This window comes from Abramis brama (genome assembly GCF_963993115.1).
Source record: "Abramis brama genome assembly, chromosome: 22".
NCBI lineage: Eukaryota > Metazoa > Chordata > Actinopteri > Cypriniformes > Leuciscidae > Abramis > Abramis brama.
The window spans coordinates 20,869,061-20,893,335 of NC_139984.1; the positions used below are offsets into that span (position 1 = coordinate 20,869,061).

The 24,275-nt window shown below is 36.3% G+C and overlaps 1 protein-coding gene across 6 annotated transcripts in view; it reads right to left on the minus strand.

Moving 5' to 3' along the window:
• Positions 1–24,275, minus strand: part of scn8aa (sodium channel, voltage gated, type VIII, alpha subunit a) — a 54,104-nt gene that overhangs the window by 16,115 nt on the left and 13,714 nt on the right. The window contains exons 4-20 of one of the 6 annotated variants that reach the window (XM_084099789.1): positions 21,509–21,596; positions 21,234–21,362; positions 18,203–18,294; positions 15,285–15,509; positions 14,825–14,888; positions 14,436–14,577; positions 12,848–13,054; positions 12,351–12,638; positions 11,096–11,368; positions 9,068–9,203; positions 8,728–8,966; positions 7,491–7,664; positions 6,196–6,552; positions 5,121–5,591; positions 4,521–4,638; positions 4,236–4,390; positions 3,054–3,227 (exon numbers count right to left, since the gene is read on the minus strand). In XM_084099789.1, the coding sequence (XP_083955915.1) occupies positions 3,054–3,227; positions 4,236–4,390; positions 4,521–4,638; positions 5,121–5,591; positions 6,196–6,552; positions 7,491–7,664; positions 8,728–8,966; positions 9,068–9,203; positions 11,096–11,368; positions 12,351–12,638; positions 12,848–13,054; positions 14,436–14,577; positions 14,825–14,888; positions 15,285–15,509; positions 18,203–18,294; positions 21,234–21,362; positions 21,509–21,596 (3,332 nt within the window). Of the gene's footprint in view, positions 1–3,053; positions 3,228–4,235; positions 4,391–4,520; positions 4,639–5,119; positions 5,592–6,195; positions 6,553–7,490; positions 7,665–8,727; positions 8,967–9,067; positions 9,204–11,062; positions 11,369–12,350; positions 12,639–12,847; positions 13,055–14,435; positions 14,578–14,824; positions 14,889–15,284; positions 15,510–18,202; positions 18,295–18,496; positions 18,589–21,233; positions 21,363–21,508; positions 23,297–24,275 lie in introns of those variants that run through there. The other 5 variants (XM_084099788.1, XM_084099785.1, XM_084099787.1 and 2 more) reach the window with 5 other exon arrangements.

The following is a 24,275-nucleotide window of genomic DNA, read 5'->3' on the forward strand; positions in this document are numbered from 1 at the left end:
CGCCTTTTACAATTCCTCCAGAACCAAAACAACGAGCTTATGCTGTGTTCATGCCATGTCGTAACCGTAATTATAAGATGGTAACCCGTGACATTTTACCCAGAGCTGTTCACATCCTCAGACTTGGATTTATGCATTTCTCTGCCAGCACTATCAATGCCGAAATGAATCTGCAGCAGTCAGGTGGTAGCTCAGGTCCGAGCTCTGTAAGTTGTTTATGTTCATTTTTATTGTAATGTTGTAATTTGGAGAGAGAGCTCTGAAGTGAGGGTGGGATCTAATGTTTTCAAAGCTCGCTTGCAATTGCTAGCCTCTCCGAAATTGCCTACCCTACCTTTAAGTGAACAAACAGTTTGGGACACGTGTCAGTATTGGATCCGAGCATTACTGTAAGTCTTAAAGTAACAGCAACCTAATATAGCCACTGCTGTCTGTGTTGTAAATGTTAAACAACAACAGGGAAAAAACAATGTATATTTATCTTCATGTTGTATTTATTTGTACTATTGTCATTTGTTTCTTTGTTCTCATTTCATTACTGGCTGTTTACTTCATTACTTAAATAATTACTTGAGATCTTTTTGTACATGGGCTATATTAGGCTATATATTAGTTTTTTGTGGTTTGCTTATAAGATTTTGGTCATTTTGCCCACTGATCATGTTATTAAAGCTAGATAGTACAATGTTAGACTAGCCTAGCTAGCTAATAGCCAAAACGTTTTGAAAAATTATAATATGATGATTATTATTATTTCCTAGTAGGAAATTCAGACTTTCCGAGTTAGAATGAAATGCAGCATCAGCTATGATTTAAGGACCAGACTGTGTGTGTGTAAATATATATTAATAAATAAATATTTAATATTTAATTATTTGTTAATGACTAAATTTCTTTTCATATAGTGCTAAACAACAGATTTCCACAATCAAGCTTTTTGGAGCTTGTACGAGTTCTGCTAAAATGTGGTTAGTTCAGGAACAAGGTCAGAACACACATTCAATCAATTTGTATCTTGACATCGTCACTGCAATTGTAACATGTCCTCCACATATCATGAGAAAAGCACATCCACATCACATTCCTCTGAATCCCTTAGTATGGAGTCCAAGTGTGAGCATTTTAGTCACATAAACAGCTTAAAATGTTTCAATCAAATACTTTGATTCATAATTTAAATTAACTGATGTTAATTTAAATTAAATTAACATCAGTCATTTGTTATGTAAAATATTCTGTGTTTATGGAATAACTGATTGCACTCCTAGCTTATAACAGACTCTAAAATGCAAGTTACACTTGGTGAGTCTCCCACAATAAGGGCAGGGTAGAAAATGAAACCAGTCAGAGGCCACACATATCTTATTGTTCACACAATATAGACATCATACACATATGTACAAGAATTGGAAACCAGGTTAATTTAGAATGAGAACTGCTTGAATATCATAGATCAATAATCTGTGTTATTGATAGACTGATTCTGGCTAGTCGTTTCCATTCAAACACTTAAACCATACAAGGAGGGATATGGCCTCTGTTATTTTTACAAAAGGAACTCACTATTGATTGCATACAAGGGGGAAGACAAAAAAGTATAAATATTTGCACAGTACTGGTTATTTTTAAAGCCAGTTTTATCATTCTTGATGGCAGATATTTAAGCATCTCAGGGTCACACAGAGATCTAGCATTTTTGCATGGCTATGCATGGGTGATAGATCTTAAAGAGGTGATGTAATCTTAAGAAATAACACGATTTAGATACAAAGAATAAATATTACATAAGCAGTTATATTCAAGATAAGCACACCGTTATTCTTCTAGCTTCACCCCTGCATAACAGCTTCACTCTTCATATAAAATACCATATTTGACTGTTCTTAGCCCAAAACATTCACATCTTGTTGAAAAATAAACATCCTGTTTTTGTGTGGTTTTTTTAACCATATAACACATGTGTATAGAAACAGGACAGTGTGCAGATATTTGTCTTTTCATCTCCCCTGCTACACCATTTTATTTTAAACTGACAGCTCAAAGAAAGTACTACACCAGTGTTCAGCTATTTTTAAGCCATCTTTTAAACTTAGCTTGCTGTGACTGGCAAACGTTATTGTGAGGTCTATGAATATGCAGAGTTTATACTGTTTGAAATGCCACAGAATTTATTTTATCAGTTTAAACAAAGCTCCTAAAGTCCCTTTAAGACAAGCCAGGTCACTCGACGACCATATACAGGTAACGCCCACTGCAGATCATTTTTGATGTAGGTAAAAGACATATAGCTCCTATCTACTTAAATGGGAAAAGACAGAAATGTCCAAAGTTTTTTGTCAAAACCTTTTAAAACATTTTAAATAGGCAATTAAATTCTCAAGTTAAATAAAAACGAAAATCATGTCAGCTAAAATCATGTAAAGTATTTTCTGTCTGGTTCAGTTAGTGTGCATGTAAAAAAAAAAAAGAACACTGACAAAAAGGCAATATTTTAACTGAAAGGCGGGACTTTAATTCCTTCCTTCTTTCATTTCTGCTTTTCTATGGTAATATACTTAAATTACACTTTTCATTAGTATTACACATTTTACAGTCAGACTGCAAATTCATTAACGGAAATGAGAATCATACAGCTCATCAATCAGAGTTTTTAATCGTTAACTTCTACTAGCTCCCAACCACTTTCTAACACCTTTTAAACTAGCCTCAACACAGAGTGACAACAAATCTCTCATCTCTCCCATGTTCAAAAAAAAAATTAAAATAATCCCTTCTAATTTTTTTTATGTTGTCCAAAGCATCCATATTGTGTTTCACGTCACACGTCGTGGCCCCACCCATAGTGCACTGTTGCAAAATCTCGCTCCACAGAGCTTTATATTAGAAATGAATATTTTCTGCTTGGTACTGCATTTTGCTGTTCCAGTTTTGACTCAATTTACCACTAGTCAGATTTTGCTTTTGGCAGGATGGGACCCATCAACAAGATGTGTATGTTAAAGGCATTTAGTAAACAGACAACAAACATAGCACGATTGAAGTAGTAGACTTACGTCAACAATGAAGAAGTCCAGCCAGCACCAAGCGTTGGTGAAGTACTTGACAAAACCGTAGGCTACCCACTTTAACAACATCTCCAATATGAAGATGTAGGTAAAGACCTTGTCAGCATACTCCAGAATGATACGAATAGTCTTCCTCTGTTCAATGTACACATCCTCAAAAGCCTGCACCACATAACACATGGATGCATTAACACCACAAGTACTATCAACTGCTCACAATACCTCTCAGTGGAATTCATTTCAAATAAAAAACTAAAATCTAATGAAAATCTAATCTCTTAAAAGAAGAGAATTAAGTAATACTTCAGTTGAAAGGTAATACAAATAAAAAATAAAAAAACAATAACACAATTTTAATAATAATAATAATAATAATAATAATAATAATATGCACAACAATATCTGGGAAAACAACTGAACAGAAGGCTACTTCTTTGCAATAATTCAGTTAAAAACACAGGTTAGAGTCAGCTTTCAAAATGCATCAGTATAAGGAAAGGTCGTTGATTCTATTACATTCCTTTTTTGGCAACATTAGCTGTGCTAAAGACAGGAACATTTCCAGTGCCAGAAATAGATCCAATTGGATGAATAGTACAGTCCATTAATCACATCACCCAGCTCTGGCGCCAGGTCTCTACAATGCCTGCTTGAACTTCACATTAACCTCAACTGGACATTAATGCAGTGGTCAGATAGAATCCAAACAGAATCCAAAATATAGTGCAAATAAGTTGCTACAGGTATTTAATTTTTTTAATTTATTGTCAAGTACAGTCAACTACAGTAAATCATGCAATATTTTTCCAAGAACAAAGTATTGAGCAAAGGCTGTGAATACTTATGTACAGTACAGTACATGTGCTTTTTTTTCTTTTTTCGCTTTTTTTTTTTTTTTTTATAAATTTGCAAAGATTTCAAACAAACTTTTTTCATGTTGTCATTATGGGGTATTGTTTGTAGAATTTTGACGAAAATAATACATTTAATCCATTTTGGAATAAGGCTGTAACATAAATAAAATGTGGAATAAGTAAGCGCTATGAATACTTTCCGGATGCACTGTACAAGGCCTTTAAGCTGTATTTTTCTACTCAAGTAATTCATTGCAAAACAAAATACTTGTGCACATGATCCTTTTAAGAAAGTAGTGTTTGTGTACATTCTCACCAAAGCTCCACTGCTGAGGAGGATCATAAAGATGATGAGGGTTTCAAACCAGTTGTGCTCCACAATGAGATAGCAGGTCTTCCGGAGGAGCCACCAATTCTTACCCCAGCCCTCCGTGATGGGCACATCACAACACTTGTATCGGGCCACACAAGCTGCAAAAATTGCACACATTATATTTGTTCTCACAATTCTTTACACTTTCTATATATATATATATATATATTTTTTTTTTAAGTACAAATTTGCAAACAGAGAAATAAAAAAATGCATGAGCCATTTTACCTTCGGTCCAGCAAGCTTCTGGGTCAACATATTCCTCTACCGCCTCCACCACCACCGCTTCCTCTACCTCTGGTTTAATATCTATGGTGCTGCCCTCTGATGAGCTGATGTCATCCAACTCATCGAGAAAAGACAGAGGTCACAACAAGTGTTAAAAAAAAAAAAAAAATTAAAGAGCAAAGCAAAAATACTGCAAAAAATAATTTTGTTGTTGGTCTCTGGCACAATTAAAAAAATTAAGCCAATCTTGGTCAGGATGCTCAAACAAACAGAGCAATCAATAACATGAGTGTTTGACCAATGGAAGACAAGAAGTGTTTGTAAACGCCTAGAAATGATACACTTAACTTTAAGAATGAAACAACAAGAGTCTGTATTCATGTTTCACAATACAGTGTTCTTAATGGCCTACCTACATTTGAACATCATTTTGAAACAATATACCACACTTTACTGCAAAAATTTGCAAATACCTCCATTTAGAATCACTGAGCATTTACTCCTGAGACCAAATCAATAACCACAGGAATTACATTTCACCCACTAGCATCTAGGGAAAACCCTGAAAGCATCACAGCATCAGCTCCTTTGCATACTCACTTCTTTGCTGCCCTCTGCCTCAGACTCGCTGCTGAAATCTTCAGTGTTGAGATTCTCAAAGTCAGACTCGCCCACAGCGATAGGCACACATACCGTCAGATTGGGGTTGTGGATGAAGGACATGTGGTCATCATCAATCATGTACTTGCCCACACTACTGCCGATACCACTGGTGGTTCCATTGCCATTTTTCTGATAATCCATGTCACGACTGATGTCCACGCCCGTGTGATTGGCGATGCAGTTTAGCTTCCGGTCGTACATGTCATCTAGCGGCTTGGCCTCATCAGTGACCTTCCTCCTGAGGATGATGTTGACCAGTTCTCGAACTTTGATCTTCCCCCAGGCAATTCCCTTCTTAATGCGGATAACTGCAATCTGCAGGTTGTTCATCTCACCATCGTCATCAGAAGCTGCCAAGTTGTCTGCGCTGAACGAGCTCAGCAGCAAGGCAAGGAACAGATTCAAGACCTGATCAGCGTGAGAGAAAAGTAGTATAAAAAAAGTAGTCTCAAACTAATATTTCAGTTCAAAACCTAAACAGCTGCCTTTGTAGCAGTGTATGCATCATTTATATATTGAAGCATCTGAAATGTATTTTATATACATTTTATTTAAAAAATATAATACAAACATCGTTTATTATTTTATTTTCATAATATTAATAAAATAATATTATAATATTAAATGGATAATAAAATATAATTATATATATATACATATACACACACACACACACATACAGACAAAATACATATATTGGGATGAAAAAAAGATTATATTAAGAACTTTTTCATGTATATAATTTCATTCCATATATTTTATATAATTAAAATAAAATACATATTTCATAATATACACATATATTATATTAGCGTGTAACACCGTAACATTCAACTCTATTGAAATGCTTGCAAATGAATAACATTTCCATGATCAGTTATGAGTTATGAAGATGGATAGGATGCTGCCACACTAAGTTATGAAACAGATTTTGTATGTTTATCGCCATATAAGTACAACTCAGCTTAGATTTCACAACAAAAATGCATTTTCTGCATCAAAGCACACTTACCACCAAATTCCCTATGACCATGACCATCATGAAGACAATGAGACACATGGCTTGTCCAGCCACCTCCATACAGTCCCACATGGTCTCGATCCACTCTCCACATAACACCCGGAACACAATTAGGAAAGAGTGAAAGAAGTCATTCATGTGCCAGCGGGGAAGCTCACAATCCTGAGAGATCTTACACACACAGTCCTTGTAGCTCTTCCCAAACAGCTGCATGCCCACCACGGCGAAGATGAAGACGATGATGGCCAACACCAGGGTCAGGTTCCCCAAAGCTCCGACTGAGTTACCAATGATCTTTATCAGCATGTTGAGGGTGGGCCATGATTTAGCCAGCTTAAACACTCTCAGCTGTAGTAAGTGACAAAAAGGAGGATTAAAATACCATGAGCATTCAATATTTGTCTTTGAATGTGTGCTGTTGAAAACAAAGAGCAAATTTACGGCACTTATTCATTATGTCTTATTCACTAACCACCCACAATCCAGTTTAACCAGACGCTGAATGCATTGAACGAATGTTGCTCTGTATTTAAATTAAATAACTGTCATTCTTTTCAGTTCAAACACACCTCCTTTCTGTGTAAATTAGACTTATTATACTCACTATCTGCCTGATGCAATTAACGTTGTTCTATTGCCGCCCGCATAAAGAAGGTGCTCAACAGAATTTTATTTAAGAGAGATGTGTTTATACTGTTTTTATTGGGAATTGAAGTAGTAATTCATCAAATGATAATAAAATGATGGAAAAGTTATAACTGACATACTGTCTATACAGGCATACAATGTGGGTGACCACACTTTAAGCAATTCCTCTAGGTCAATGAGTTGAGCAGGAAAGCTGCAACATCATGTAAGTAGCAAAAGATAATTTCTTCAGCGTTGTGATTTACATCCGAGTGAAATTAATTATTGAAAAATAAAAAACAATATATATAGGACAGCGACTTGGTTCTCTACATCAGTTGTTGATTGGGTAGAGGCAGATCTGAATGTGAGCTTTATTTAACTGTAAAAAAGGGGGCGGGGTTTAAGTCGATTAAATGGCATACATCACCAGAGAGAAGTCTGATGTTTCACTGGAAGATCGAGTTAAGAAATCTTGATTAAAAATTATATGGTCAAAAAAAAGAAACATATGCATGGATGAATCACTCATAATAAGATGCAACTACAAAATAGGGTGAATATCCATTTCATGTCAAATAATTTGTTACCAGATTCACATAATTAACAAGCATTACATTATTAATACATTGAAATTCTGAAGCAATAAAAAGGTTTACCAATCGGAAGGATCTCAGCACAGAAAGACCTTCCACATCGGCCAAGCCCAACTCCATCAAACTCAAGCTCACAATGAAGCCATCGAATATATTCCAGCCCTCTTGGAAGTAGTAGTATGGGTCCATTGCAACCAGTTTGGCAAACATTTCGGCAGTGAAGATACCAGTAAACACCTACAAAGAAAAAAATAAAATTTAGGCGGACTGCTGATAAAAAGACTACTTTGAGACTTATTTAATCTCATTTTGTTAATTTCACATGCCAGACTAATTTATAAAAGCAATATGATATCAACCAACTTAGCAAAAGGCACTTTATTACACACAAGCTCTTTCCTGACATTGCATGACACCTAGCAGTGCCCAATCCTGGCCTACACATTCACAATAATGTCCTGACAAATCAACACTAGACTCTGTGGCGTTCAAAGTGTCAAACAGATCATCCTGCTGTCAAGGGTGACGGGTACAGTTAATCACCCTGCAGGCGGGTGATCTGGGGGAGGGTACAAGGTGACCTTGACTCCAGGAGGCCTGCCATGTGTCTGCACAGCCAGCGAACGTGACTCACGCTGCCGCCTGCACAGCCACGACCTGCTCCATTCCAGTACACCCCCTGCTACCATGACAACAGAGCGAACACAGGTGTACTGAACCAGTTTAAATACTTGCATCATTATTTCACCATGTCAGCACAGCTGAAATTACATTGAGAGAGGCCTCACTATAAGAGGCATGCATATGATTTACTCCATTAAGCAGGTCACATGACTTTGGAAATAATGATTTGTGGTCAGTGTACGGCACCGCACTGACAGTGAGAATATATGAGCCCTAACAGTTTCGCCATCACTTGGCTACGTAATATAAAAAGCAATTTGGTTCAATGATTCATGAGTGGGAAAAGATAATCTGCTCTTCTCTACCAGGTTTGAGCTCCAGAACTGTGAAACCACCACCATTTTAGAGCCGCTCATTGATTAGGCTACATGAAATATTTATGCTGGCTCTGCACCACCACACTCAGCCAATAGCTTAGCACTGTCTTTACGCCAGGCATAAAAATGGCTTTGAGTGTTCCAACAACATCCCTACAGAGATTCCAAAAATATAAGCCATGGGGGAGGGGGACCATTTCACTAAGCGATGAAAGAATTCTTCATATTTTAATTTAAAGACTCTCAGGAAAAAAAGGGCGGGGGAAAGAATTTCTAGAGGGTTTATGTAGAATCCTCACCAGGTTTCCGACACTCAGAACATGCTCAAATTGCGGCGTCATAGGGTAATGCTCCATGGCCATAAAAAGAGTATTCAGCACAATACAAATGGTGATAGCCAAGTCCACAAAAGGGTCCATCACAATCAGGTTCACAATCTCTTTAATCCTCATCCAAACGGGGCCACACTCCCAGATAAGAAATGTGTTGGCGAATTTGTACCAGCATGGTGGACAATTCCTCTGAGACTCTTCCAGTTCTGGAAGTAAAGAATACAATTATGGAAACCATGATAACCATGAAATTCCTTCTGTTTAAAAAAAAGCAAGACATTCCTTAGGTTACAAGATGTGAACATACCCTCAACCAATGTGTTGGTTAACGCACTCATCACACTGTTGGCTCGTTCCTTGCGCCCAAAAGATGTGTTAAGCTGCTCTATGGAAGCCATTAGAGAGCCTGAGAGTTTCTTCTTGATTTCAAGATCAGAATTTGGCTGTCAGGAGGAAAACAATGAGGGTAAACAGACCCATCACAACATTATAGTGCAGCTAGTGGCTAGAAGAAACATCTTCATCACAGAGCTAGTTAGAGAATGGTTTGACATTTTTCACAATTGACACATTTTGTCCATAGGAACCATTTTCATTTGAATGCATTAAAGCGGAAACATGCTGGACTCTCACAGGAGAGAAGGTAGGGCAGAGATACATTTGTCATTAGTGTTTGTACGAAACATAAGCACGTTATTAACATGCTACATGTTATCAAATTGCTCAAATATTAAACATCAGGACGTATTTGCAATCTTTTGGGCATTTGAAATAGTCAAGTATATGTTTTATAAATTGGGCTTAAAATATCCAGAATGCTGGAAAGGCTATGAATTAGTAACTTATTCAAGTTCATCACATTATAAATCAGCCATTGTCCTCCGCTCTCTTCCTTCCCTCATCTGAAGCCCCTGCATCTCCATCTTTTAGGAGATCCAGTCAGCATGCATCTGCATGCATTCAGACAAAGAATTCAAGAGAGGAAAAGAATAAACATCATGATCCATTAACCTCATGAAGCATTGAAGATCTAAAGGTAAACCAGAGCTCTTTAAGATTCATTAAGCTAGCAGACTACCATGCTAACTACAATACTTCAGTATAGATGCAACAGTACTGATCATCAAAAAAATTATAATGAAGAAACACTATAGAAAAATTATACAACACAAAAAAAGGAAGAAAAACTATGTAGATGAAGAGAAAATATGAAAAGAGAATTGAAGGCTGGAGGGTGTAAGCGGTGGAATCATTTCATGGTTAATTCGCCTTTACATGAATGTAAACCAAAATATAATTACAAAGTAATTTTTTAACATGTACGTTAAAAAGAACACATTAAAAACTTAAAATGAAATGAGAGTGGGAGTGAATGTATAATAAGATGATGATATGAATACTGATTCCCCAAAAAATGAACATGACTACTAAAAAGTTTATTACCATTATAAAGTTTGGGCTCAGTAACATTTTTAAAATAAATTAATAATATAAATCAGCAAGGATGGATTCAGTTGATCAAAAGGGACAGTAAAGACAATAATGTTGCAAAAGATTTCTATTTCAAATAAATGCATTAGTGTCCGGCAGTGTTGTGTAAACACAGCGCAACGCTTCCGGGTTCTACATCAGAACGCAGGCTCAGTATTGGCCAGCTCCTGCGTCAGCATCACACGCATACGTCATGGTGCTCATGTGAACTAGTCATGTTGACTAAAGTCATTATTTTCTTTTTTTTTGCGCACAAAAAGTATTCTCGTCTCTTCATAACATTAAGGTTGAACCACTGAGTAAATGATGACAGAAATACAATTTTTGGCTGAACTAACCCTTTAAGTTTTGCCATCACAGGGATAAATTACATTTTTAAATATATTAAAATAAATAAGTTATTTTAGATTGTAATAAATAAACTAAATTAAATAAACAGTTACATTGTAATTGCTGTAATATTACTGTTTTACTGTAGTTTTGATCAGCCTTTCAAAAACAATAAAAAAATCTTACCAACCCAAAACTTTTTAACAGTAGTGTAGAAACACCTGAATCTTAGCATTCATACAGTGAGGTCGATCTATAGTTAGCAGCTTGTTCACTAATTTCAAACTAGCATTAAAGGGCAGCATATCACACAGGCTTTGAGGGCAGTCCTCAACTGAAAGAGAGCTTATTTTAGAGCAAAGTCAAAATAACCATTACACAAATGCATCAGAAAGAGAAAGAGCCAAACAGAGAGAGAGAGCCAAGGTTTAGAGATAGATGATGCCCATGCCTAGACTGATCTACTCTTAGACTTCCTTACGCTGTCATCAGTGGCTGCCTTATCTATTATCACCTCAGGCAGTAGGCGTCCGCCAGGCCCCGGCCCGATGAGAGAGACCACTCCATTGCAATCCACAGTGCTGTTGCGCTTGCCGTAGTAACCCGTGTAGCTGTTGCGACGTTGCGGGCTTAAGAATGAGTCGCGCCTCTCGTCGTACTCCTCAACCGTGCTGTGCTCATCATCTGCAAACTCGTTCTCTGAGCCTCCGTCCTTACAGCGGCTGAAGATGCTGCTCTTACTGTTGCGTCTTGAAGGGAATGGTGAGCCTGGGATACTGAGAAGAGACTAGAGGCAAGGAAAACAGAGTGAAAATGGTAAAATGTTGACTTGGTAACACTTCATTTTACAGTGTTTCTGTTATACATTTTACACGTACTATAATAACAACAGTAAATTTTGTATAATTACAAGCAACTAACCCTAAACCAATACCTAATTATATATCAAGTACATGTGGTTAATTAATATTACTCAGTACTTATTTGTATAATTACAATGTAACAAGGGCACCTTAAAATAAAAAGTGGAACTGTTGACTTCTTTGGTTTTACACACTTGCTCACACAGTGGAATGTTTAACATTAGGCACAGACATTAGGTACTTTTTCCATTATTTTTGAAAAGCAAAATGGTACAAGATGGTGATTTATGGCTTGTCCAACCTCTAAGGTCTTGACAGGTCTTGTCCAAAGTTAAACATTTTTATTTTTTTAAATAAAGGAATTTATTACAAAAATTCATATTTTCTTCCTATTTGAAAAAGAAAATGACACAGTAGTGGTAAATTAATTTGGTCTTTTTCTACAACATTGCAAGAAATTTTAATTTATTTTTTTATTTCTGCATTTATGAAGCTTAGCAATTAACAATAACAAAATAAGTTATTTTAAGAAAAAAATGACGAAGCAAATATTTTCCTTTCATTTATGATAAATCTTTATGTAATTGTATTTCTATACATTTTATTAATAATTACCCATTTAATGTTGATGTTTATGTAATTTTTTATATTAATTACACATCATTTATGCCATATATAAAATTATGGATGTCCAGGATACATACATTTAATAAAATGTATTAGTCATAAAATAAATAATAAGCAGCTTATATAATATTTTGTTGAATGTTATTTTTGCATGCTGTTTTCTTCACACACCATTTGTTAAAAAAAAAGGAAAAAAATTTTTTTTAAGAGCATATTTTGTACTCTATTCATAGAAAGCCACATTAACAAAATTGATGATACACAGATGCCATTCTTTACCTGGTTCATTATAGAACTCCTACGCCCTAAACGGTTGTCAGGGAACCGGAATCTGCTCCTCCTGCTTCCATCATCCGATTCGGATTTGACAAACTTTTCACTGTCCCCTTTCTCCTTCTCCTGCTCTTTCTGCCGCCACTTCTTCTTGCGGTTGCGTCGCTCTTTGGCACTCTTGGAACTGAGTTTAGACATCTCAGATGAGCTGCAGGACAAGTTCCCTCCTCCTTCACCATCATCCTCCACCACGTCCTCAGACACCGTCCCCGCCGACGTTGCCATAGCATTAGCCTGCCATCACAAAATGTTTCAATCGTTCACTGATCTAAATTATTTTAGATTCCAACAGTCACAAAAATGCCCACAATTAAAAATCAGACTTGATCACAAGTGAATAACTAAATGCAAAACAACCAATATACCAGGCAAACATTATACTAGAACACATTGGAAATTAAACAAAGAGGACCCTTATTATCGGCATTGAAACAGTGCCAGACCTGCACGTCATCCTGATGTTTCCTCAGCGCTTCCAGCATGGCTTTAAACTCCGCCTCCTTCTGCTCCGCCTCTTCCATAGTGGCCTGGTTCTGTTCCTCATATGCCATGGCTACCACAGCCAGGATCAGATTCACAAGGTAGAACGAGCCAACAAAGATTACCAGCACAAAGAAAATCATGTAGGTCTTCCCCGCTGCTCTCAGGGTCTGTGGATGAAGGACAGATCAGAAGCATCTTAAATTCGAGAGCATTCATACATCACTATAAAAATGGTTTGTTTTTTTACACACATATACACACTGACAAATTTCTAAACACTCATAAACATAATATCCAGGGATTTTGGCTGTGCTATTTCACTTACATACATGTTGAAGAGAACTCTCTGGAAAATTCAAATGTCAGTTAATTATTCTGAGAATATTTGACCTACTTGTGCATAGAATGCAAATACACATACATAAACACATACATTCATGCATACATACTCTTACACAGACTGGCTTAAGGCAGCTACTGGCACCCTGACATGCTGGTGCACAAACAGAAAGACAGATTGTTTGGAGTGAGAAAATTAAAAAGAGAAGAACAGAAATATAACCAGTAATTTCATGGTTTTTAGCAGTACGGTTGTTTTGCCTGACAAAATAATGAGAAAATACTAAGCCTAACTTATGAGGAGTGACATTTCTTCTCATCAGCTTTAAAAGAACTGCAATTACGTGTCTTCTAGGAATAAAATGCATTCAATAGCTAAATACGGGGGTATAACAATCAGTTCATATATCTATATATATCTATATCTATATATCTATATCTATATACATATATATCTATATCTATATATATATATATAGAGCCACCCTACAGCACCTATAACTTTCTCTTTCTGACTGGTTCCAACAACAATATGTAAATGTAAAAAGCTCCAAAGATTTTAGATTTTAATTAGTATGGGGAAGATTCTGAATGAAATAACATCAGCCTCACTACAGCCAAGATAGGTGAGTTTATCACAGATTTTAGGGAAGCTGAGATGAAAGACTTGGGTTTAGATACCTATGCTTGAAGTTATTGAAGAATGAACTAGAGCTCAGGATTTATTTAGCATTCTACCATTTAGTCTTCTAGCTGTCCATTACTGCTTCTGATCCCAGAGGGTTCAGTATGTTTGGGGACATCCTGCAGAACGAGGGCTGTCGTAGCATAAATATTGTGGCATAACACTCCTCCTCCATGCACGAATTAAAGGTAAGGTTAACAAAGCATATTAAACTGGATTCAGAGAAACCCATCCTCGTAATTAATAATCATACATTGTTTCCTGTTGTTTACAAATGTAGTAACAAGTGTAAAAGGCATGAGAATAACTCAAGCCCTGAGTTTATTTAATTTACAATGCTAAATGCAAATATTTAAATTCAACTGACTGTTTAATTGTGTAAAGTTGCAAAAGCAAAATTTATCTTTGTTTTCAAAGTAGATTTTTCTATGAAGATAAAATGTATAACATTTGTTTTAGGAAATAATCATTTGGTTAGTAGTTAAATTAAGATATTCGGGGTGAAAAAAAGACTACGCCCTTACCAGCATGTACAAGTTCTCCCAAAAGTCCTGCGTCATGAGGCGGAAGAGAGCCAGGAAAGCCCAGCCAAAACTGTCAAAGCTGGTGTAGCCATAATTTGGATTGCGACCAGCCTTCATGCATGTGTAGCCTTCAGGACAGCGACTGAGGCAAAAAAGTGCACACAACCCATAATGACCATTCTATGGATTAGCATACAACGTTTGTCTCAGTGAATTACTTCTGCTATTCTTGATGTTATTTAAACATATGAATGCACAAAGGCATCTGCCTCCAACTGCAGCTTCTTCGTGTTTTGTCTTTTTTAATAAAGAAGTGTAGTTTATGTTTTCTAAATGTCTATGTTGTATGATTTAAAGTTTTGGAACCATGTTTGGAACTAAACACTCACCCTGAATCAGAGCTGTTTCCACATAGAAGACCATCCAACTGGTCTGGCAGGAAGTAGAAATTTTCTAATGACAAACAGAGATGTAGAATCAATTAACTAAACCATTTCGTATTTTTGATCAAGACAATAAAATCTTGGCCAATACTGTTAAGGCAGAAAAGAGATAAATGGCTGAAATTAAAATTATATACTACTTTTTTTATAAATTAAAAAATGAAAACACTAAAAACTAAAATCAATCGTTTTAAATGCTAAAAGTGAACATAGGCATCCCAACAGTATAATGCACATGGATATTCATTTTTGTGATTTGCCAAAAAATAAAATACATTTAGCAGAGTTATTAAATTATTAGTGTTGGATGATTGTAAAAGTAATCTACTATTGGCTGAAACCAATACACTGTGCATCCCTAACCATTTTTTGTAATTTGTGTATGACAAACTAAACAGAAGCTCACTCTCATTCATGACGTAGGCGTCCCAGTCGAATGCATTGCTGCCATTGGTATCGGGGAACATGTCTGTGATGTTAATGGGCCAGATGACACACTTTTGCCGCAGATTTCCCATGAAGAGCTGCAGACCAATGAGGGCAAAGACACTGAGGCAGAACACGGTGAGGATCATCACATCTGACAGCTTCTTCACAGACTGGATCAAAGCGCCAACAATGGTCTTCAGACCTATGAGATATTGAATATGCACACACATACACGCACAAATATGCACACAAACACACACGCGCATACACACACACACACACACACACACAAAGGCACAGACAGTTGCATGTGTGCTCAAATCCCAGAAGTGTATGAAAGGAGTCTTCAAGGCATGATGAGAGGAATTCACTTCTTTTTTTTTTATTTCTTTTTTTTTAATGTGAGGCCATGTTGATGTTTCTGGTTTGAAGACACTCTGTCTTATATACAGTACACAGATACTTGTCTTATCTGTGGTTCTCAACTGGTGGTTTGCAGGTATGTTCTGATTGCATGGAACAATGCTACATTTTTAACCCTATAGAAAATTATGTAATACATTTCTTAATTTATTGAATACTTAAAAAAAAGAAAAAAGAAAAAAGAATAAATGGCCAGAAAGCACAGACCATTGTCAGAATTTAAGTATTATAGGACAATAGAATATTTTAGTTAGAATTTTTTAGGGCCTTTTCCAGCCATGCCATTATTCCCCCAGTATCAGCACTGGAACCGTAATACACCTACACATATACAGTATTGTTGTTGATATCGAAAGCTAAACATCCAATTAAATTTAAACATCATCTGTCATTTTGTAGAAATTAGCCAATTAAGACAGATGACAACATATACATAATGCTTGGCATGCTTTCATCATAAACAGAGTTTTGGCCTAATGTGTTTTGTGTGATAAATTGCTGACTGCCAACAGTATGAAATCATTTTACCTGATTGTAAATGTAAAATCTGGCTCCAGAAGCAAAATCAGTTGAGAACCACTGATCCGGATGCTTAAGGATGCACTTCAGCATAAATTGAAATATTTGTAATTGTTCATAATTTATTTTTCTATTTTAAATCATGCCTTGAATCCTTATTTTAATTGATTATGACAACATATAAATAACAGCACCACAAAATACATTTTAAGTTTCTTTACACAGATACTTGCTTAGGAGCCATCCCATCATTTGGTCTATTCAAAAGAATTATTTACTATTCTTCTTAAACTTGGTTTTAATAAATGCCTACAGAAGATAATATATTATTTCAGGGCATGCAAAAATCAATCCTGAAACTTTTTTTGAATTATGGCATTTCAAAAAAAAAGTTTCAAGTTTCAAGGGAGGGCTCCCAGAAACAGAAAAACCTGACATCCATTTGTCTATTAATACTTCAGCACAACCAGAGGGCAATGACATAGGGAGAATAAAGCAGGCAGGGACTAAGGGGGTGAAGATTACATGCAGGTCATTTCAGCTCAAAGACTGAACAGAAACAAGTCCAGTGTTAAAATCTTCCAGGGCTCCACCAGACATGCTGAGCTAAACATCATGAGAACTGCACTCACAGACTCAAAAGAAAGAACTGCTCTATCTTCAAGACAGTAGAATCTCAAATGTAATGCTGAAGTTTAGTATTGATCTGCTACAATCCTCTTGCCCATAAACCCTGTCAAAACTAAAAATCTCCCAGGGCTTAGGGATTTGATAAGTAGGCTTAGGCCTTACTGAAAATAACATGGAAATGACAAATATGACTTGCAGTAAAACCTAGTCAGCTAAATAAATCAACGATCTGTTATTTCACTGAAAATGACTGCATATGATGCTAATGTGTCAAGACGTTAAGCTAAAGGTCTGGCATTTTTGCAAGGCCACTGAAAAAATAAAATAAAATTCACTCCTCTGAAACAGACAAAGAAAAAAAAAACATCTCCCTTGACCATCTGCACTATGCTTCTTTTTTCACTTCCAGGTGCAATTTGTGAGTTTCATACAAAATAAAGGAAAAAAAGTGAACAAAAATGAATATAAAAAAAAATACAAAATAAAAGGCAGCCAAGCACTTAGTAGGCTAATACTATAAAAGCAAGTGACTTCCAAAGCATCATGCAGCATAAAATATGTCCACAAACTAGGCTTGGCAGTCTTCATAAATAAGTAACAAGTATGTTCTTTGGGAACTCACTGAGAGCCATTCAATTTTCATCTTGGGGAACAAAACATAGCTTGTTAAAAATATCTATTCTAGTGCTCTGAGGCCAGGGGCTAGTTTGAAAGTTCTATTTGTATCCCGATACATTAAACAGCTAAATGAATGCATTCATACCTTTGCAGTTTGATTTTTTGGAGGCTACTAGTCCAACTCTGTTTTAGACAGTGTAGATGTTTCATTCTCTTTTAGACTGAAACATCACTTTATCTAAAGTCTTTACTGTTAAATCTGCAATAAAATAGAGCCTTATGTAACTCAGAGATCTGGTTTAGTGTTTAGCAACATCTTAACAACAAACCTACAAGAAATATAGTGGCTTGAGTTCAACCCTGTTCAGGGTTTGTTCACAGATATGTTTAATGCCTACATAAAAGAGGTTACAGAGGTTTGCTCACTAAAGCTCTCTAAATCGCTCTAATCTGCTCTGGGATAAAAAGGCTGTCGGAAACCAAAGGACTCTGGAGACTGATAGTAGACTGCAAAGCCTATCAAAAATGTATAAGTACCATTTTTGATGATTTTGGAGATAGTAAAAAAAGCAAATTAAATGGTCTTCTCCAAATTAATTTCCGCTAAAAAATAATGAGAGAGAAGTCCAACAAAAAAGATTTCAAATCGAATAGTAATAGGGGGTCATACTGAAAGTTAACCTCAGCGTCAAAACTGCATCTCACCTGGAATGACAGAGATAGTTTTCAATGCTCGGAGAACCCTGAATGTTCTCAGCGCAGATACATTCCCCAGGTCCACAAACTCTGTTACATATCTGAAATAAGGGAGGATCACACACAGACACCAATGACAACCACAAACACACCAAGAACACCACCACGCCAACGAACCACCAGGAGGTACGTCACTCACAGAGCCTGTCCACTACGGGGGGAAAGGAAGGAAAAGAAAACCAAAATACACACACGTACACCTAACACCGACCCGACCCCTCCCGCTCTCACACACTCTCTTACCTGGGATTACAGAAATAGTTTTCAATGCCCTCAGAACTCTGAATGTGCGCAGAGCTGAGACATTGCCTAGGTTTACAAACTCTGTTATATACCTGCAATGATCAGATCAAAGTTACATGGAGACATGGTCATGACTTAGTACTTGATGACTTCCATATGCAGACTAAGATGATCTGTTTCTTAATAGCTTTTAGAGGTGGGGGAAAAATGAAGTGTAGTCACAATTCAAAATAGAAATGCTGAACATTTTTATTTATAATTTTATTTAAATAGATGAAGAATTTTTAAAAGTTTGTATTATTATTATTATGTTAAATAATACAATGAATTAGAAAATTTGGTGGAAAGTAAACATACTATGGCAATAGTAGATTACATTAGCAATGTCTTTCAGATAGAACACGGAATAACTATGATTTTAATAATATAATAATAGTAGTAGTAGTAGTAATAATAATGAAAAATATTACGTCATATAGCAAAAATGCTTGCATGTTACATATTTAGTTTTTCCTTCTTCAGTCTAAAAGAAAAAGAGAAAGACATTGCAATGCATTGTAGATATTTGGTGCAACAACACAAACCTGATCTGTTTCCCACCCCTAATAGCTTTCATAATAAATTATGCTCATATGGTAATATTATTATAGGATATACAATATATCTCAGATGAATTTGTCTGGTATTTGTATTAAAAAAAAATACAATGAGATCCAATATAAACAGATAAAATGAAAATGGAGAATGAGAATGAGAACTAGGAAGGCAGAAAGAGTCAGTGAGTGAGAGAAAGTTCTCTGCGTGGGTTGCTGGTAGGGGTGGGCCATATACCGATATAGACATGATTAACCGGTTTAAATTTGTCAACCGCTAGAGATTTTGGACTATTGTTTCTATCGCGGTTATGCTCACGTGACGTTGCCATTCTGCGCCATCACAAAAGCTTATCATTTGAATGTGTTTTTAAGCCTTACTACAATTTATGTAGTAGCCTTATTCTATAGGCCTATCTAGTGCTTGAAGTTTTTCAGGCAGGTCTATTTCAGTTTTGTCTTTGTTCTATTGTAGTTTTTTGTCTGATTTCTTGTAATTCGTTTCTTTTTTCCTTATCACTGACTGTTTAATTGTCTTCAGTGATCTTGAGAGTTTGTTTTACTTGTTAATTAGGCTAGTATTTTGTGATAATGAAATTGGTGATGAGATAACTGTATTGTGATGTATATCGTTACCATGAAATAAAAGTACTCATATTGTGATATCAGATGTTGGTCATTTCGCCCACCCCTAGCTGCTGGGAGTCATGTTGATGGTGAATGGTTCTAATCACTGATCTTTTGGAACAGGGTTCACCAATCTCGGTCCTGGAGGGCCGCTGTCCTGCAGAGTTTAGCTCCAACCCCAATTAAACACACCTGAACCAGCTAATCAAGGTCTCACTAGGCATACTAGAAACTTTCAAACAGGTGTGTTGGAGCTGGTTGGAGCTAAACTCTGCAGGACAGCGGCCCTCCAGGACCGAGATTGGTGAACCCTGTTTTGGAACATCTGAACAATGAAAATTCTCAGAAAGGAAGAATAGAGTGAGTTTTCTGGATTCCCTGCAAGAACCAGGTATAATCACAGCACAGCAGAGGGATGAGGACAGGGACAAATGCAGAGCAGTGAACTTGACAATAAGCAGAGTTGCCACATCCATAAAGATGCTACCTAAAACATTCATATGGTTAGAGAGAGAATAGAACACTGAAAATATGTTGTCTGTGTCCCCCACGTACAGTAAGAGCTCAATTTACAAACAGCTTCATCATCCATCATTAAAAAAAAAAATTAAGCAAGTGTTGAGCTAGTGTCCTGACTAGTTAAATGACTTATTTTTTTTATTATTTGCTATTAACCGAATGATAGCTCAAAACAATCAGACAAGGTTCATAGTTACAAAATGACATACTCTAGAATCAGGATCTTGTAATAGAATTCAAAAAAGGGGACACTTATAGTGGATTCCAAAAGTCTGAGACCACATTGAAATTTGAAAAGAGTAAATTGTTTAATAGAAAAAGAAAACCTTTTTCACTAGTGATCTTAAGCCGGGTGCACACTGTACAATTTGTAATAGTCCTTTACGATTGTCAGACTGTACGAACATGATCCCCACTGTAAGCCATGTCACACTGCGGGATCTCAGTTGTCTTTAATGTCAGACTGTACGACAGTCAAGATTCGTTAAAAAACCGACACACGCAAGACCCGTCCAGAGTTTTACATCATCAATCCTTGACACGCTCGGTGACGTATGATGGATTGAAATGGTGGCTAGCAAACAAAAACTATCTCTAGCTTTAACTTTGATCATGATTTGTCTATTAAAAAAATAGGGAAATAAATGAAGATGATGTGTGTGGAGCAGGTGGTGGTTTGTTGATGTCGCACTAATTGCATCATCAGGTTCTGTGCTCCTATTGGTTTGTGATTTGACGGTTGTTGTAGGAGACGCCACACTGCAGGACTGTGCCTCAAAACTTCTGACAGTGGCAGAATTTCATATGAGGTAAAATTTTATTACAATGGTCATTAATCGGCTGTCTGTGAACATGTCAAATTAGTGATAAAACACTAAAGATTTTGGCCAAGGATCAGAAAAATATTTTAGGATTCGCAAAAATTTCCCAAAATCATAGTGCGCACCCGGCTTTAGAGTTTTAAGTGTGAGAAGATGTAAAAGTGGCTGAATACTTACGCCATTGAGATGACCATGAAATCCAGCCAGTTCCATGGATCTCTAAGGAATGTGAAGCCATCTATACAGAATCCACGGGCAATGATTTTTGTAAGCGATTCAAATGTATAAATTCCAGTGAAGGTATACCTGAGGGAAAAAGCAGGTGGGGATACATTTTTAAATTAAGTAACTGGAACTAAATTATGTACAACCAAGCTGTCCATTTATGATTGTTTTGTTGCTGTTGTGAATAACTTGTTTTGAGACATGCTGTGGTTAGGATCAATACTTACTCTACTTGTTTGGACCACTCGGGAGGATTACTAAAAGTCATGAACACACAGTTGGTCAAAATCGTACACATAATGAACATGCTGAATACTGTGGGTATCAGTTAAGGAAACATCACAGAATAAATACAAAAAAATAATTTTACTTTGTAAATATAAACATCAGGACATTCATCAAAAACAGATTGACAAATTTAGAATTGTGGCTAGTTGTAAAGCACTGCTAGGGCTTAACAATAATTATATTGAAATATTTTTAGCCTTATGACAATATTTTATATGTATTTATAAACATTATATAAGAAGTACAGCCATAGCCAAACGTACTGACAGTGACATAAATGTTGTGCTTCGCAAAGTTTACTGCTTCAGTTGTTGTGGTGTTGGTTCACATTGTTTCTAGATTATTGCGCAGGAATGATCAGATGTATTTTAAATAATTGCAAAAAGCTCCATTCAAAAAAAGAAATCATTGTTTTTGGCCCTGGAACAAAATGACCAGCTAACATCATTTCACTAATGATATCATCAGCACATGAGAAAGTGTAACCGAGTACAAGTCAGTTTCATTCTGATTGGATTTTAAGAGCAGACTGCTATAAGAGTGAAGGAGTGCTTCCAATCATTGTGTTTTCATGTTAGCAATGGTTTCCTCTAAAGAAAGATGTGCAGCCATCATCGCTTTGCATCAAAATGCAATAATGCATCAGAATTATTATTGAAACATGCAAAGGAAATTGCTGCAAAAAATATTGGATCTGAAAGAACCATTTACCGGATCATTAAGAATTTCAAGGGGAGAGGGTCAACAGCACTGAAGGCGGCTTCAGGACGTCCCAGTGTGTCCAACAAGAACCAGAACAGTCTCCTACTGAGGAATCAGCTACGGAATCATGCCACCATTAGTGTAGCGCTAGCTCAATAGTGGCAGTATGGTTGTAATGGTATACCGGTATATATCATGGTATGACCACGTACGATTATCATACAGTATTGTGCACAATTTGCTAATCTCCAGTATTGGGGGAAAAAAATAAAATGGAGAATATCACCTGTGCATAAGTTACTTCTTTCCACTTGACTGCTTGATTGATTGCCAAAGTAGAGCTGTACAATAAATCAAATCGTGTCATGGGAATGCGCAAAAAGACTGCTATAAAAATATATAATCTGCTTGTTCTGTGTGTCTCTTTCTGAATGAGCTCCACCGCTCCCTCTATACTCAAGTACGCATGACGCTCATGGTGTTTTCAGTGACTGCCGTCTCACAATATGAGGACGTGAACAGCTGCTCTGAGAATGCTTCAAGAGCATTTTATCATTTTATTTCAGAAAAACCATTGTCAAAATAAAGGTTTGGTTTAACTTGTTGAAATTATGATAGAAATATATTACTAGACGTATAATAGAACTGTATAATAGAATGTACTTCTCAAAAAAACAAAACAACAACAACGCAATTTCTTTAAACATTATTTAAGGAATTTCATTTTTTGTCCATGTTTTAATTTAGTAAATCTCTGTGGTGCAGCACTTAGCCTAAATGTAATCCACTATCAATCATTAAATTTAATTGATTAGACATGTTTTTTATTATTGAAATTTTAATAAACTAAACAAATGGTTTCAAGTTTGTTAAAGGATATGTTATAATAGCATTGTTATAATAAAAACTGTTTTCATTCATTTAATGGTCATTTTAACTGATGGTAATAATAATTGATTGTTTAATACCGTATACCGTGAAATCGTGAAGCCATGATCACTGTGATTATATCGTGAAGACTTTTATCATACCATGAAAATCTCATACGTTACAACCCTAATTGGTAGCAGGTGGTGTGAGTGAATCTGCACACACAGTGAGGCGAAGACTTTTGGACAACGGCCTGGTGTCAAGAAGAGCAGCAAAAAAGCCACTTCTCTTCATGAAAAACACCAAGGTCAGACTGAAATTCTACAGGAAGAATAAGGACTGGACAGAAGAAGACTGGTGCAAAGTTATCCTCTCTGATGAAGCCCCCTTCTGACTATTGGGACATCTGGAAAATTGATTGTCCTGAGAAGAAAAGGTGAATGCTACCATGAGTCCAGTGTCGTGCCAAAAGTGAAGCATCCTGAGACCATCCATGAGTGAGATTGCTTTTCATCCAAGGGTATGGACTCTCTCACAATTCTGCTCAGAAACACTGCCCTGAATAAAGAATGGTATAAAAAACTTCCTGCAACAGCAACGTCTCCAGGAGCAATTCAGCGATGATCTGTGCATTTTCCACCATGATGGAGCACCATGTCATGAGGCAAGAGTAATAATGAAGTGGCTCTGAGATCATTATATTGGAATTTTGGATCCCATAGAGAACCTGTGGTCAATCCTCAAAAGGCGAGTGGACAAGCAGAAGCCCACAAATTGTGATCAACTCCGAGCACTAATGAGGCAAGAATGGAACGCCATCAGTCAGGATTTGGACCAGAAGCTGATATCCAGCATGCCAGAACGAATTGCAGAGGTTATAAAGAAGAAGGGTCATCACTGTAAATATTGACTTTGTATATATTGCATGTTTTTCCAAATCAAAGCCTTTAAACTTACGAAATGCTTATCACTGTTTTCCAGAATACACTAGAAACATGTGAAAAAATAATCTACAAATACTGAAGCAGCAAACTTTGCAAACCACAAAATTCATGGTTGCCATGGCTGTATAATGTTTGTCACAAAATTAACAAAGAAATATTAATGTTTAGGCCTAATCATTTTCATTAATAA